This window comes from Caenorhabditis briggsae (genome assembly GCF_000004555.2).
Source record: "Caenorhabditis briggsae complete genome, chrII, whole genome shotgun sequence".
NCBI classification, from domain to species: Eukaryota; Metazoa; Nematoda; class Chromadorea; order Rhabditida; family Rhabditidae; genus Caenorhabditis; species Caenorhabditis briggsae.
Window position 1 is genome coordinate 7,830,261 of NC_013486.2, and position 15,334 is coordinate 7,845,594.

Here is a 15,334-nt window from a genome sequence, read left to right on the forward strand (position 1 = left end):
GATGAAGAACAAGAAAAACATAAAGTATAAGAATAGATTAATTCGAGAATAGAACCTAAAGTGAGAGGAAGATGGACAGAATCTCTATATTTGAATCAACGTAATTTTTGTTTCACGACGCCATGTCAATCTGTGTGAGTGTCTGGAGGCGTCTGTGTCTCTTGTTTATTCCGCGTCAGTCGTCGTACCCGTTCAAAAATGCAAAGATCAAAACGTGCAGGAAGCATGGGCACACATACACACAAATAAATAAGTGTTCACAAGAGAAACGCAACATGATTCAGCAAAAAAGTAAAAATTTTGTGAGAATTACAAAAATCCGGCAATTGAAAAAAAGGCCCTATCCTTCGTTTCGGGGCAATTGATCGAGAAAAAGAAATGGATAGGGAGGGAACCGATGGGTATGGGGACTCTCCTTGATTAATACACTCTCTCCTCCCACGTTTTGACTTTTTGTCTCTTTTCGATCAACATTTGGTGGGATGGGAGAAGGAGAGAGAGAAAAGCGAAATAGAAACAAGTTGGAGGAATCACTGAAAAAACAACAAAGAGGGTCACCTTGGGAGCTGCAACTAGCGAGAAAACATAGCATAGGCTAGGCACAGCACCCAACAAGGAGGTTTAGAGAAGAAGAGTGCGCAGTGGACAGAAATAGGAGCATTGCTTGCAACCGACGTCTTCGGACACTTTGAAGAGAGGATAGGAACAGAAAAACGTTTAGTGGGGGAGGCTATAAGAGAGATTAAAAGATATAGGAGGACATTAGAAAAACGAAAACTGCAAATGAAAACTTCAATGTTATTTCTTCCATGGTAAAAGTTTGACAAATAATGGAAAATGCAGGGGCGAGATGGGAGGAACTGTTTTCGAAAAATAGGAAAAAAACAAGGAAGCTTCAGTTCTTCCTTTTCAACTCACTTTCAAACTCTTTACCGCAATTTACATTCATAAGGTTTCTGAACTTTTTACTATAAAAGCTAATAAACTATCCTCGTTCCTTTAAACTAAGCGAAGCACCGATTGAGGAACATTACAGCCTGAGCAATAATATAAACAACAAGAAATCTTTCACGATATGTTAACCATTTATGACAGTAACACCGTGCATCAGTCAAGTAAATCATCGGATTGAGAAAAGAGTGAAGGTAAAAACCCTCTCACGTTTTACGTTTCAAAACACACTCGGAGCGATAACGGAAGAATATTTGGAAAAAAGACACCCGGTGAAAGGAAAAAAGGCTCAAAATCAACATGATACAACAAAACATCTATTTAACAATTACTTGGAAAAGATAGAACTATAAGGAAATTATAACTGAGCTTAAAACTGTGAACGTTAGATATAAATCGGGAATCGGGAAAAAATTAAGGGTGGGGAGAGGAGATTGAGAAGAAGAAAACGCACGACACCTGAGGATTTATTATTTCGCATTCTAATGCAGATCAGTTCACTTTGATGAAAACGGCCCGAAGAATTGAGTTTGTAACAAGTTTTTGTTTGAACGCTGGCATCGTTTATTCCCACTCAGTGGTTCCTGGTGGTTTGCAAGTCATGTCGAGAAGTACGCGAGAAATTCCAGGAACGTTGTTCTTGATAGCGCGCACCATTTCGAGAACGGTCTGAAACAGAATAGTGAGGGATTGAATCGGAAAAAAAATCGTACAGCTTCCGCTAAATGTTCGCCTGGAATAGCAGCTTGTCCTGTCATGAAGTCAGAAGTGACGAATGGTCTGAGGACAATCGAATGCTTGTAGGACCCAGATTCACTTTCACGATCGAAGTCGACTGGTAGCAGAACTACAGGCATCTGTTGAATGTGACGCTCAACGTTTTCGAGGCCTTGTTCACGATGCTCGTTCTTCCGGGCATATAGAACCTCATTGGCAAAATAATCAGCCATTTGAAGTTTTTTGACAGTTTGTGGAACGAGGAAAGTGAGAGTCAAATCTTCAATCGACCTGTCGATCTTTTCCCCGAATGCGTAGCAAACTCTGTTAATTCCGTGGAACATTTTAGGAATTACACCGGCATACGCGAAAAGAAGCTTCCATGGAACTGGGCGTTCCTCAGTTGACAACACGACGGCGTGTGAGTAACTTCTGGCATCTCCTTGCACGCCAACGGTTCTGATCGGAAGCACATGAGCGTTGATTTGATGTTTCTGAGCGTTTGCAAGAAGTCTGTCCTTTTCTGATAGCAAGGCGACAGCCTGGAATCATTTAATTCGTAATTTATGATTCATATATTAACTTACGGTTTTTCGCTGCTGTTCGTAGTGTTCATTTTCGTAAATACCTTGGCTTGGGTTGATCGCAGCGCTTATCAGTTTCTCAGTCACTTCTTGAGTACTTCCATAGCATCCCGGCAAGTTGGGAAGTTTGAGAATAAACTCTGGTCTCCGTTGGGAAGCGCACAGAATACGGATCGCTAGTCCAGGCCCAGGGAACGGATGCCTCTGCACAATGGCGTCTGGGAGTCCGAGATCTTTTCCTAACACGCGAACTTCATCTTTGTGGAAATCCTTCAGCGGCTCAATTACCTTGCCTGCTTTTCGAAGCTCACGAACCAAGTATGTGTCGTTGTGGTGCGTTTTGATTGTGTCGGCGTGTCCAGAAGCAAGTTCACTTGCACTTTCGATGAGATCAGGGCGTAGAGTTCCTTGAGCCAGAAAATAGTCGTTATGATTGATTTTCAACTCATTCATGATCAGATCTTTGACACGAATGAACGTGTTTCCAATGATTTTTCTTTTCAATTCTGGATCATCGATCTCATCCAAAGCTTTTTCCTCTGGAAGCATATGCTCACTGCTCGAACGGAAAGTCGTTCCATAATCGTATCCTGAAATTGGGTAATTGGTTCAATTGGTAGCTGTTTTTTTTACTTTTAAGACTCACTATGAACTGGGAGATCAAGAGCTTTGAGACTCATCTCTACGGCGTCACTTTCCAGATGACGCATGAAACCATTGTCGATATGAACGGCGGTTACTCGGCCGGGTCCTAGAGCCCGATTGAGCAAAGCGGCACATACAGCTGAATCGACACCACCAGAAACCATGACCAGCACTTTCTTATCACCGATGATGCTTCGAATCTCCTTGATGCATGATTGTTCTCTGTTCTCAATTGTAAACGATTTAGTGCAGCCGGAAATCGGGAACAAGAAGTTCTCAAAGATTTTGTTTCCATTCTTAGTAAGATCCACTTCTGGATGAAACTGGACACCGTACAACTTGCGCTGGACGTCACAAATACCTGAAATGATATTTTTAATTCAAATGAAGTCAGAAGTTCGGAAAAAGATTTGTTATTATCCACTATTATTCATTTCTAGGTTAAGAAATATCAATTTTATGTCACCATGTCCCTTTTTGTCTATTTATTCTCTTTTTCATTCTTCTTTCTTTTTATTCTTCCACGTATTTTTTACGTAATAAATACAATATAAATGAAATTCTAACTGGAAAGCTGACCTGCGACCAAATGTTCACTCCAGGCAATAGCTTTGAAATTCGGTGAAATTGTACTATTTGTGACACTGTCTCCATGAGTTAACAGAACAATTTCTCTCTCAGCAAGACCTTGAAACAAGTCGGCTTGATTGTCGATTTTGATTTCACATGCTCCATCTTCTCTGATCTGCTCGCGAGATACAGTACCTCCTCCAATTTTGTTCATGAGCTGGAAGCCGTAACAAATTCCAAGAACCGGCAGTCCACAAGAGAAGATTTCTGGGTCAACTGTTGGTGCATCCTCTGCGTATACGGAATTGGGTCCACCAGAAATGATGATAGCTTTGAAACCTCCGAGACCTAGCAGAGTTTTTGCGGTTGTATTCAACGGGAACATTTCCGACTGCACGTTCAGCTCACGAACACGGCGATCAATGACTTTTCCATATTGTGCTCCGAAGTCTAGAATAGCCACACGTTCTCCGCTATCCACTTTTTCGACTGGGAGATTCTCGACAATATTGACATGGCTTCCTGAAGAATCTTTATGGAGATTAGACAACTATCTTTTGTGAAACATTACCGTTCATGCTGACGTTTTCCCGAGAATCTTCCAGAGCCTTCTTTGTTGGTGGGGCCTTGTTCTGAAAAAAACAAAGATTTTTTTTATTCGGTCGAGTAAAATTGTGTGAAGAGAAACTCGTAAGAGGGACATAGATACTATAAAACTACATGAAAAACACGGTCGTCGAGAAGAAAGTGAAAAAAAAAACAGAGGCAATGCCAAATATTAGAGGAGACGCAGAGATTACAGACTAGAAATGAAAAGGATGAAGTGCAACATAAAATAAATTGCAATGCATTTTTATCTCGACAGGCGGAGTCAAGACTCGGCTTCGAATGATTTTTCTTTGAAAGATGGGCGGTGGCAAAGAAAAAAGAACGAAAAGTCCTCAACCGAAACTGAAATCAAACAATGTGAGAGTGAGAGAAAAGAGAAACGATGAGCGAATGATAGTAAACGAGAGAAGGAGGAGCAAGAAAACCTAGACAGCTGTAACATGGAAACAAAACATCAAATAGGTACAACTGCCCTATGAGAGGTTCAAACTGTTATGAGTTTGAAATATATATAATGAGCTCAAAACTGAGTTCGGTGCCATTAACAGTGGCACCTGCTAGGATAAGAAACTACTGGAAACCGCAGTTATTTGAGAACTACAGCATGCGAGTATGTGACGTGGGAAGATCAGTGCACAACATGTGGCGGCCCCACAGGACGAAAGATTGAAGAAATATCGCACTGAGAACAAAGAGGAATGCTTCAGAGGAGCTCAAGAGCTAAATGCATCTCATCAGTTTTCAGCTCTCGTCTTTTATACGGCTCGAAAAAAGAAACTTTGGACTACACTCAAGGATAATCGAATTTTGCGAAATTCTAAACAAAAATCCATTTTCTTCAAAGCCGCGGCGAGATCAAAGAAGAGGTGCTGGACTGACCGTGGAATGTTGACTGTCCTCGCTCACGTCTAACATCGAACCCGATCTTTTCATAGTATGCTCACTGACTTTCGAGACGGCCCTTGTTCTTTTCGCACGCTGAAACTAGTGGGTGCTCAGTCAATGCAATTGTGATTCAGAAGAATGATTTCTTTTTTTGAAAGGAAGAGACTTACTTCGGATGGAAGATTTCGGGAGAGGCGTTTACTCTGTCGTGCTCCAATTTTGACTTGTGTGCACCTGGAAAATGATATGAGCTCAGAAGACAAAAGAGAATATTTCGAAATTTGCGCATTCATACGATGTATAAATATCTCGATAGAAAAAAAGGAGCTTATACGTTCGAAAATTCGAAAAGATATGTCTTCAGTTTACAGATAGACATGATTTCGATATAAATATTTTATTCCGTTAAAAATTGAGGTCATCGAAAAGCTTTTCGGAAAGTATTCGTAAATTGAGACAAATTTTCAGAATTGGCGGAAAAAATGAAATTTGAAGATGGCTGGTAAAACGCCAAAAGCTTGCGGGTCTCGGCACGCTTTGTCGGAGAGTGTGTATTTGCTACGGTGGTTGGGTGTTTGAAAACAGAGAAAGAGAGACGCAGGGTTCAAAATCAATGAAGTGGACGCTCTTTTCTCTCCGATTTCTCCGTTTCGCAGCTTTGAATTCCGTTGTAGCAACTCTCAAGTCTTCTGAAAACTTAGAGACGATGTCAGTATTACTTTTTCTAATAGTAAGCCCGTTATTTCATTATGCCATTGCATAGTTCGAATAACAATGTTTCATAATGTATCAAACTGTTTGAAAAACGACTGACTCATGACTCATTTTAGTTCTTCATTATGTTCTAAATATTTGCTTTATAAATTTATCCGTCGTTAGATATCTATAATTGTAATGTTCTTTCTTTTTTCAGGGTTCTTTTCACTCGAAGCCGAGCTTTAAATCATGGTAAGTAAATTAGTATTATACAGTCAACAATATGACGAAAATGCAGAAAAGGCTTCAAATTTTTTATGTCACTTTTTGCAGGGAGAACAACAGCTCGATTGTGCCCTCGACTTGATGCGGAGACTTCCGCCCCAACACTGCGATAAAAACCTGACTGATCTCATCGATCTTTGCCCACACCTGGTCGACGATCTTCTCAGTGAGTATATTTATCGTACGCTAATATGTTAATCGTGGTTTCATCTTGAAGGCACTATCGATCAGCCGTTGAAAATCGCCGCAGATCGAGAAACTGGCAAGCAGTATTTGCTTTGTGACTATAATCGTGATGGAGATAGCTATAGGTATGAATCATCAGCATAAAAACTGAATAAGCTTGTGTAAGGTGTGAATTTAGGTCACCATGGAGTAACACTTATGATCCGCCATTGGAAGATGGACAACTGCCATCGGAGAAACGCCGAAAAATGGAAATTGAAGCTAATGCAGCTTTCGAGTCCTACCGCGACCTGTAAGCGAAATTCTCCCAAAAATATTCTTTAAATCTTTGTTTCAGGTATTTCGAAGGAGGTGTCTCTTCTGTCTATTTTTGGGACTTGGACAATGGAGGTTTCGCTGGAATCGTGTTGATCAAGAAAGAAGGAGATGGTGCTAAGAATATCTCAGGATGCTGGGATTCTATTCATGTTATCGAAATTACCGAGCGAGTAAGTTGTTTTTTTGTTCTGTATAAAAAATATATACAACCAATCTTCTACATTCAAGGCTCGCCAAGCCCATTACAAGTTGACATCTACCATAATGCTGTGGTTGCAAACCAACAAGAGCGTCAGTGGAGTTATGAACCTCGGAGGATCTCTTACCAGACAGGTTTTTAAATTCGCATTTATACCATATGACATCGAGTTTTGTAGCACGAGATGGATGCTCCCATTAATGACCAAAACACCCATCTCGCTAATATGGGACGTATGATTGAAGATCAGGAATCGAAAATGCGTTTGACTATCAATGAGATATACTTTGGAAAGACTAAAAAGGTATTCGGCAATTCAATAACGCCTTCTTATAAATTTATTTGTAGGTGATGTCGGATCTCCGCTCTATGGAAAAGCAAAGTGAACTCGAGAAACAAGACGAAATCGTTCGCGAGATTTCCAACTCCATCGCCAATCGCGGTGCCAACTGAAACTGTCTCCAGCTTTTTTCCCAACCATTGCTTTATTTGCGAGTTCTGTGTACCCATAATACTTTATCAATTCGCTTTCTCGAGTTTAGTCATTGTGTAAAAACTCTCAGTAGCTTATCCCATTCAAAATCATCGTCACACTCCTCTCGCTCCAATGCTTCCACCCCCTCCTCTTCCAAATTTTGTGCTATGGCTGTTCACTATTTATTAATATGCCTAAAGGTTCCAATTTCTGGAATCAACTACAGAGAAGAACTTGAGAGCAAACGTCCCTTGTTGTTTTCCTGTTCTAGGTGTTCTTTCGATTATGGGACAGTTTGCTCGATTCTGTATTTTGCAATGTAAATTATCTCTTTATTTCATAAATTGATGGAAAAATTAAACGCAAGATTTTTTTAGTTCACCACTTCGAGAAATCTCCGAGACCAGCTCTCGCGAATTTCTTTTTCTTTGCAGCTTCCAAGGGCACATCTTCCATTTGTCCTTGTCGTTTGTTGGCAGATGCGGTCGACTTCATGTACTTGCCTACGCCAGTGCCCACTGCCTTTGGCTTGGAGATTGAGTCTATCTCTTTTTTGCTGGCCATCAATGCTGCGTCTTTGGAAGCTGAGCAAAAATATTTGTTTAATAGGGGTCGAAAAAAAGAAACCCTATGACCCCACGAATTTCAAAAACTGATCTTACTTTTTTTCAAAATTTCCGCTCTTTCAGCTTGCACTTCTTTCTCTGCCTCTTCAAATGGATCAACAAAAACTTCAGCTCTCATGATCATCACGTTGACCATCGGAACATCGGTCCCTTCTTCTGTTTCCAACTTTTCGATAGTTGTGAGCGTATCCTGTCCTCCAACCAATCTTCCGAAAATTGTATGCTTTCTGTCCAAATACTTGCAAGGTCGGAAAGTAATGAAAAACTGCGATCCATTCGTATTTGATCCCTTGTTGGCCATAGAAAGAACACCTCTGGCATCGTGGGAGAATCCAGAAACAAATTGGTCTGTGAATGGTTTTCCCCAAATCGATTCTCCTCCGTGACCAGTTCCAGTTGGATCACCGCCTTGAAGCTGAAAAGGATCCCTTTTTAAATATTAACATAAAAGCTCAGTTTACCATGAAATTTTTAATAAGCCGATGGAATTTTGTGTTATTGTAATATCCATTCGTGCAATGTGTGATAAAATTCTCACATGCTTTGGGCGCTTTCTGACAATAAAGCTCCAAATTCAAAGGTCCAAAGTTGGTAACAAGCCGAACGAATCCATTCTTTTTAACTCGACTATATCGAACTGTGTCATCATCAAGAACTGCAGCTTTATTACTTGTCACTGGTGCCATTACTGTAGATGTGAATCCCGCTGCGACTTTTCCCTGACTATAATGGGCTGCATTGATTTCATCGGCAGTTTGATCTGCCTCCACTTCATTCTATAAGAAATACTATTCGAAAGTGCAAACTCTGAAAAACAAACCTGTCTAGGAACATATTCTTTATCCAACTGGTCCAATACCGATTTACAAGCATTGTTCATTCGACGGATATAAAATTTCGGATCTTTCATAGCCTCCTTTTCTTTCTTTATTTCTTCAGACGTTTTGAGATCAAGCTTGACATGCAAGAATTGTTCCATATTGAACTTCTCAAGATGGTTCGGATCTTGAAGATCAATAATATCTGCTCTGGTGAAAGGAACGTCATTGAGGAGGTCTTTTAGATGGTTTCTCTTTAAATTCAGTTCTTGAATTGCTTCGTAAGAGTAAACGTTTCCAGTTGTGGCTATGGCTAGAATGTGACTGTGATCTGTGAATGTGCGGAATGTAACTGGGCATCTGAACTTTCCATCTTCTCCTTTGTCAAATTTAAGATGAATAAGATCTTTCGCCGTCAATGGCTTTCCAGTACATGGATTTTTTCCATGCTTCTTGACATAAGGAACGATGGCGCTGTAAATGGATTTTATCATATATATATATTTTTTTTTAATCAAATAGTTGATGAACTCAAAACTTACGTTAGTTCGAAAATTTCTCCAGATCTGGCACAAACTGGATCTTCGAACGGAAGGAGCGACAAAGAACAATGATTAATCGGGAGCCGTTTGAACTGAGCTCTTTGAAGACGAGTTCCAGTATCTAAAAAAACATAGTAATTTAACCTTTTGTTTTCAGAGAGACTCCGCAGATTCCGGGAAAAAGAAAGTTTTAAAAAAAGAAAGAATACTCACCATCTTTGTGTCCTCCGATCGATTTCCATTCTGATGTTGTTAAATATAGTTTATCCTTTTGATGTTGCTTCTTTCCCATTTTTAAAGCAGTTCGAATATGATTTTTATTTAGCCGACTTTTTTACGACGAAGAAACACTGGGTTTGCGAATTTCCTCCCCGGGTTCCCGTAAATCGACCCAATAATGCAAATCTTCGGCCGCTGGCCGACAAACTATGTTCAGCCAGCGGCGGCAAACGCCGGCGCACCGCATTCGATTCCACGTGTTGATTTACGGAGAATAGCGTTCGCGCCTCAAAGCTTAGCCGCTTTCACCTGATTTCAGTTTAAAATCTTAATTAAAAGTTGTGTAATTAAAGGTTTTTGGACATCTCTGAAACAAAATGGCAGATTTCGACACTGTAAGCAATACTTTTTCTCATATTTTCCACCCAGTTCTATTTCAGAACCCAACTTCGTTGTACAGCATCAAGGGAATCGTGATTCTTGATCAAGATGGAAATCGAGTCGTCGCCAAGGTTTTTAGCTGCAGATAAATCGATAATTTTTCCTTTTTTTCCAGTATTATGATCGCAACACCTTCGGAACCGTGAAAGAGCAGAAGGCTTTTGAGAAGAGCTTGTTCTCCAAGACCTCTCGCAACACGTCTGGTAATCTTTCTAATTTGCACGAATCTCCAATTTATTTTCAGCTGACATCGTCTTGCTTGATGGAGTGACCTGCTTGTACCGCTCGAACGTCGATCTTTACTTCTACGTCCTCGGATCAACTCGTGAGAATGAGTTGTTCCTTGACGCAACGCTCACCTGCCTCTACGATGCTGTTTCGGTGGTTCTTCGGAAGAATGTCGAGAAGAAGGCTTTGGTCGATGCCATGGACACCGTTATGCTCATCATCGATGAGATCTGTGATGAAGGAATTATCATGGAAACTGATGCTCAGGCTGTTGTTCAAAGAAGTGCACTCAAGAGCGACGAAGTTTCTTTCTCGGATCAATCTGTCTCTCAACTCGGGTTCTCTTTCATCGAATCAGCCAACAACAATTCAAATGGTCGCTCCTCAAGTAAATGTCTCTATCTTTCAATTCAACAATGTTTTGTTTTTTTCCCATAAATTATTCTATTACATAATGTGATCGATCCTAGACGCTGTTCGACGGATTCATTTCTAACAACCTAAATTTAAAAGCCTCCACTTATCAAGTCAAATAAATTTCTGAAAATGTTTTTCGATTCATTGAAGCATTGTTGGTGTCTTGTGTTTTTTTGGTTTGTGTGCCTGCTACTGACTTCTATACCTTTTCTATCCCCTGCACGCTTGATTTCCTTTTTTTTCCATTCCAGACCATGCCTAGACCGAAAATTCTCAAGCGATCGGTAGCTGCTAATCCTGCAATCAAATCAGAGATTCCTGTGAAAAAGTCGACCCCTGAGAAGACGGGAAAACGAAAAATCAATGAAAAAGAAAATTCTGCGGCTCGAAACTTGACAGAAAAGCTGGAAGATGAGATGGAACATATGGCTTTTGAGTTTGTTTTTATTGCTTATTCACAGTTAATTAGGGTGAATTTTAGAGATGAGTCCGTTACGATGGCGCAATCTGCAATCGAAAACTATTTCATGCAAGGAAAATCAGCTAACGAGCGAATGAATACTGCCAAAGCACGAAGAGGAAGACGTGCGGGTAATCCAGAAGAAGACGAGGAAGACGATGATACAGTCAGCAAAATGATAACCGAGTTCACAAAATGCGATCTACCCAGTCTTCGTGACTATATCTCTGATAAGGATTCATCTAAATTTGAGAAACAGCTAGAGAATCTGGAAGAGAAAGAGTTTCCAAAATGGATGATATACCTAGCCTCTGGATTCAATATTCTACTTCATGGTATCGGCTCCAAACGCCAAATTCTCACAGATTTCGAAAAAGAGCTATCTCAATATACGTATTTGAGAGTAGATGCTCGGAAGGACGGTCTCAACATGAAAGCTCTTCTGAATGCAATAAATGAGAATATGAACCTCAATTGTCCCGTAAAAAGAAGTCAAACCACGATAAGCTGGGCAAGAGCCATCAAAAGGAAGATGCATGGTCAACAACTGATTCTCTTGATTGACAACATCGAAGCTCCAGATTGGAGGTATAAATTCTAATATATCAGTATCAGTGTCACAAAGGATTTCAGAAATGACCAAGAAGCACTATGTGAACTTCTGGAAAATCGAGAATCTGTCAAACTAATCGCAACTGTAGACCACATTAATTCAACTTTCATTTGGAATTCTGTAAGGCGAAGCTGTAATTGACTGTTCAAAAACTTTCTCGTTTCTTGTTTCCAGCGTCAAGTAGCATCTCTCTTTTTCGTTCATATAACTGTGAATACATTTGAAATTCCATTGCAAGAATTGATGACTGGAGATTCTCGTCTTCTTGGTCTCGATTCTCGTTCCAACCAATCAGTTCACACAATGTCTTCTCTTGATGCTTTTTGGAAATCTCTTGCTTCGAATTCTCAGAAGCTGTTTCGTCTCTTCTTTCAAATGTACTTCGACGCCAAGAAGCCTGTCAAATTTTGGGATTTGTTCAATGCTGCCAAGTAAGCATTGTTCTTATTAGAAATCAATCATTACATTTTTGTTCCTTTCAGAGACGACTTTATCGCGTCTACAGATTCTGCTCTCCGCACTCAACTAGTCGAATTCAAAGATCATCGTGTTCTGAAGTGAGTTGAAATTGTAATTCAATTATGGAATCCACAGCTATCTGGGATGACATGAGCCACTCGATCATCTGCTGACCAGATGTACAATTTTGATTCCAGGTGGACCCGTGGAGATGATGGAAACGATCAGCTGTCCGGAATAGTTGAATTGAAATTGGTTACCGAATTTCTCGAGTCAAAGAACATGCCGTTGGATGAAAAGAGGGACGAGTAGCTCAAGAACACTACCTTGAATGTATTTACCTTCGATTGTTTTGTTTGTTGACTCGGCGCCCATCGCTTCTTCTTCTTCTTCTTCTTTTGCTTCTCTCAATTGAAGTTCTTATTCTATCCCAACCTTCCCAATGTATCTCATATGAAACCATCTCACTTTTTTTCTTACTTTTTTCTCACCCCCAGTTTTATTTTCCAATGAATCTCTTTTTACCAGAAAGAAGACATTTCTTTCCCCCCATCAAAAACCAAATCCAGAGTTTGCTTGGATTTCCCCCCTTTCATCTGGTAACTTGATATGGCCAGAAATGGGGCGCAGGTGCCCTCCACTTTCTGGCCTTTTTCAGTGTTTCCCTTGAGCTTTTCCACTTTTTTCTTCGGTTTGATAGATGATGTTTATGGAAAAGGAGGACTGGAGCTACAACATTTTCACTGCGAACTGGTCACTTTTCTTCCGTCAAAATGTCTCCATGCAGAGATTAAAGATGACCACTTTCCCATCAAAAAACTTCTTCTTGAATCCCTTCTAGTGTTCTTTTTTAGTAACTAAAGTCAATCAGTGAGAACCACCCTGAATATTTGAATACACAGAGAATGACTAATAGAAAACGATTATCTTCTTATTTAGAGAGAATAAGTGTCTTTTTTCGAAATTTTTTTGATTTTTAGGAAAATATTTCAGTGCTGATATTCAATTCTCTGAACTTTTTTTCCACATTTTAGATTTTTGTATATTTGGAATTTATGAATTTTAGATTTTTCAAATTTCTGAACTCCCAATTCGCAGATTTTCATAATCTTAGAACGTTTCGATTAGCACAATTTTTGAATTTTGGATATTTATGAATTCAGATTTTTGGATTTTCAAATGTTGCAATTTTCGATCTTTCTAATTTCTCAATTTCCTAAATGGAGGGTTTGAGAACTTGAAAATTTCTGGTTTTTTATATTTCTGAGTTTCTGTATTTTTGTAATTCGGAGTTTCTGAAGTCCGGGCTTCCTGTACTTCCTAATTTTTGAATTCTAAATTACTGACTTTCTAAACTTTTGGAATTTCGAATTTTTTTCGAGTTTAAGAATTTTAGAATTTCTTAATTCCTGAAACTTAGAATCTTAAAAACTTGCATTTTCGGAATTCCGAATTCCGAAAAGTAAAAGTTTTTCTATTTCTGAGATCTTAAAAGTTCCGAATTTCTGAATTTCTAAATTTACGAATTTTGAAATGTCGGGATTTTCCATACTTGAAATTTTCGAGTTTCTGAATTTCTGATTTTCCGAAATTGGGAATTTGAGAATTTGAGAATTTGTTTGATGTTTTCTACAAAGTTTCTTACATTACACTTCAAAAATACAAAACTGATAGCAAAACAGTTGAATTTTTGTTTCAGCTATTATGATAAACATTCTCCTATAACAAAGTTCAAAAAGCCCAGTGTTCTTTCGAAGATTCTCAATTCAGTATGTTCAGATCTTTCGACCATTACCATTTCATTTAATCAGCATGTCTCATTTTTGTACTATTCCATATATTCACTCACAGAAGAAGAAATCCCTACTTTTTATTTTTCTCATTTTCTCATCTAATCCCAAATTCTATTCATCGCACCCCATCTTCTCCCGAAAATTGCAAAGTGCAGTTATCTCCCAACACCCGTTACTTTTGCAATTCTCCAATATTGGGTGATGACACAAAAGGCATTTGAATAATGTGTGATTTCCATTTAATTCCGTAGGTCCTTTGGCTTTCATGGGTCCCCCTCTTGCCGTCAGAAATTCAATCAGTTTTCGAGAGAGAAGAAGAAGGAGGACACATCGGATGTGCGAATCAAAATTAAACCATGTTTTGAGAGAAGAAGGAGGAGGAGCCGTTTATGACTTTCAATTCTTCTCTTTCTTTCCATTCATCATTTTCTCGCTTCGCCTCATTTGGCTCGAGTTTTTTTCGTGGTGTGAACTTCGAGTTATGGGCCATTTCAGTTTAAAAGGTTTTAAATGACTACAGCCATTGTTCAGTCGGCTATAAAGTACGGTAAGCACTTTAGCTCTCGAACCTTCAACTATGAGCCCATTTATCTCAATTTATGTAACAGATATCGAAAAGTAGTCAACAAACAAAATGTTTTTAAAACTATTAGGTTGGCAGGAAAGTAACTGTCCCTTGTTTTATTTGTGAATAATACAAAAGCAGGATTAATCCAAGATTAGCAGTATGCACCGTCGTGGTCCACGACATGTTGGCAATGTTCTGATAACTTGTGGATACAATACCTTCAAAAGCCAGCTAGCCACGAATCAAAGTATTCATTTTTTCCTGTTTTTCACATAAATGGTGCAAATTTTCGTATTCTCTAGATGAGTTTGTATCTCTCCGGATATCCAATAATCTGATAGAGCTCAGTCGGGACTATAAGTAGGTGAGGGAGAACGGTCCCGCTGAAGCTGCTCAGGTCTGACTTGACTGCAGGTAAAAAATGAAAAAAACCTCATGTTCACGGAAAGTCACGCCGTACCTGAGCCGCTTTGGCTGGACGGTTCTCCTTTACCCCTGTTAAAGACCTGATTCAGCTCTATCAGATAATTAGTTATTCAAAAGTATACGGCGTCATCTGGAGCTTAAGGACTTTAACACAATTGATGCCTGAAAAAATGGAATGGAGGGATACTTTGACTTGCCACTAGCTGGCTTTTGGAGGGATGGTACCCACAAGTTACCTGAACATTGCCAACATGTTGTGGATCACGACGGTGCATATTGCTTGTTCTGGATTATTCTGGTGTTTGTGTTATTTACTAATAAAAAATGGACAGTTACTTTCCTGCCAACCTAATATGATAAACATTTTATCAGTTTATCACTTTTTGATATCTTCTCCAGGAAACGAGATATATTGGCTCAAAGCGAATGACTTGGGTGGCACGCTATAAGGGTGTTTACGGTATGTTCGATAGAGAAAACTGCAAATTACAGTGATTCTTCTTGTCACATTTTTCAGTTTCAATAAAAAATCAAATTGATTAAATTATAACCGAAAAACTATAATGCCAATAACCCATTTATAGACATAGCAACTAAGATTTCG

At 39.3% G+C, this 15,334-nt stretch overlaps 4 protein-coding genes across 4 annotated transcripts; 2 read left to right on the forward strand and 2 right to left on the reverse strand.

The window, feature by feature from the left end:
- Positions 1-1,515: 1,515 nt before the first annotated feature.
- CBG03001 lies at positions 1,516-5,254 on the reverse strand (the record flags this gene model as incomplete). Its single annotated transcript, XM_045242324.1, is given in 8 exon segments — positions 1,516-1,620; positions 1,665-2,210; positions 2,256-2,842; positions 2,899-3,258; positions 3,477-4,017; positions 4,034-4,099; positions 4,956-5,054; positions 5,132-5,254. 8 exon segments carry the CDS (start codon positions 5,252-5,254, stop codon positions 1,516-1,518), a joined length of 2,427 nt encoding a protein of 808 aa, XP_045092151.1.
- Positions 5,255-5,906: 652 nt separating this feature from the next.
- Positions 5,907-7,098, forward strand: Cbr-cap-2 (the record flags this gene model as incomplete). Its single annotated transcript, XM_002631158.1, has 8 exons — positions 5,907-5,909; positions 5,991-6,108; positions 6,160-6,253; positions 6,307-6,420; positions 6,466-6,616; positions 6,675-6,779; positions 6,824-6,949; positions 6,994-7,098. 8 exons carry the CDS (start codon positions 5,907-5,909, stop codon positions 7,096-7,098), a joined length of 816 nt encoding a protein of 271 aa, XP_002631204.1.
- Positions 7,099-7,498: 400 nt separating this feature from the next.
- Cbr-cyn-4 lies at positions 7,499-9,398 on the reverse strand (the record flags this gene model as incomplete). The annotated part of the gene is made up of 6 exons (XM_002631157.1): positions 7,499-7,704; positions 7,783-8,161; positions 8,208-8,522; positions 8,567-9,038; positions 9,107-9,227; positions 9,320-9,398. 6 exons carry the CDS (start codon positions 9,396-9,398, stop codon positions 7,499-7,501), a joined length of 1,572 nt encoding a protein of 523 aa, XP_002631203.1.
- A 304-nt stretch (positions 9,399-9,702) lies between these two features.
- Cbr-orc-2 lies at positions 9,703-12,255 on the forward strand (the record flags this gene model as incomplete). The annotated part of the gene is made up of 9 exons (XM_002631156.1): positions 9,703-9,720; positions 9,766-9,837; positions 9,882-9,969; positions 10,011-10,382; positions 10,946-11,459; positions 11,481-11,604; positions 11,659-11,915; positions 11,967-12,041; positions 12,141-12,255. 9 exons carry the CDS (start codon positions 9,703-9,705, stop codon positions 12,253-12,255), a joined length of 1,635 nt encoding a protein of 544 aa, XP_002631202.1.
- Between the last annotated feature and the right edge of the window lie 3,079 nt (positions 12,256-15,334).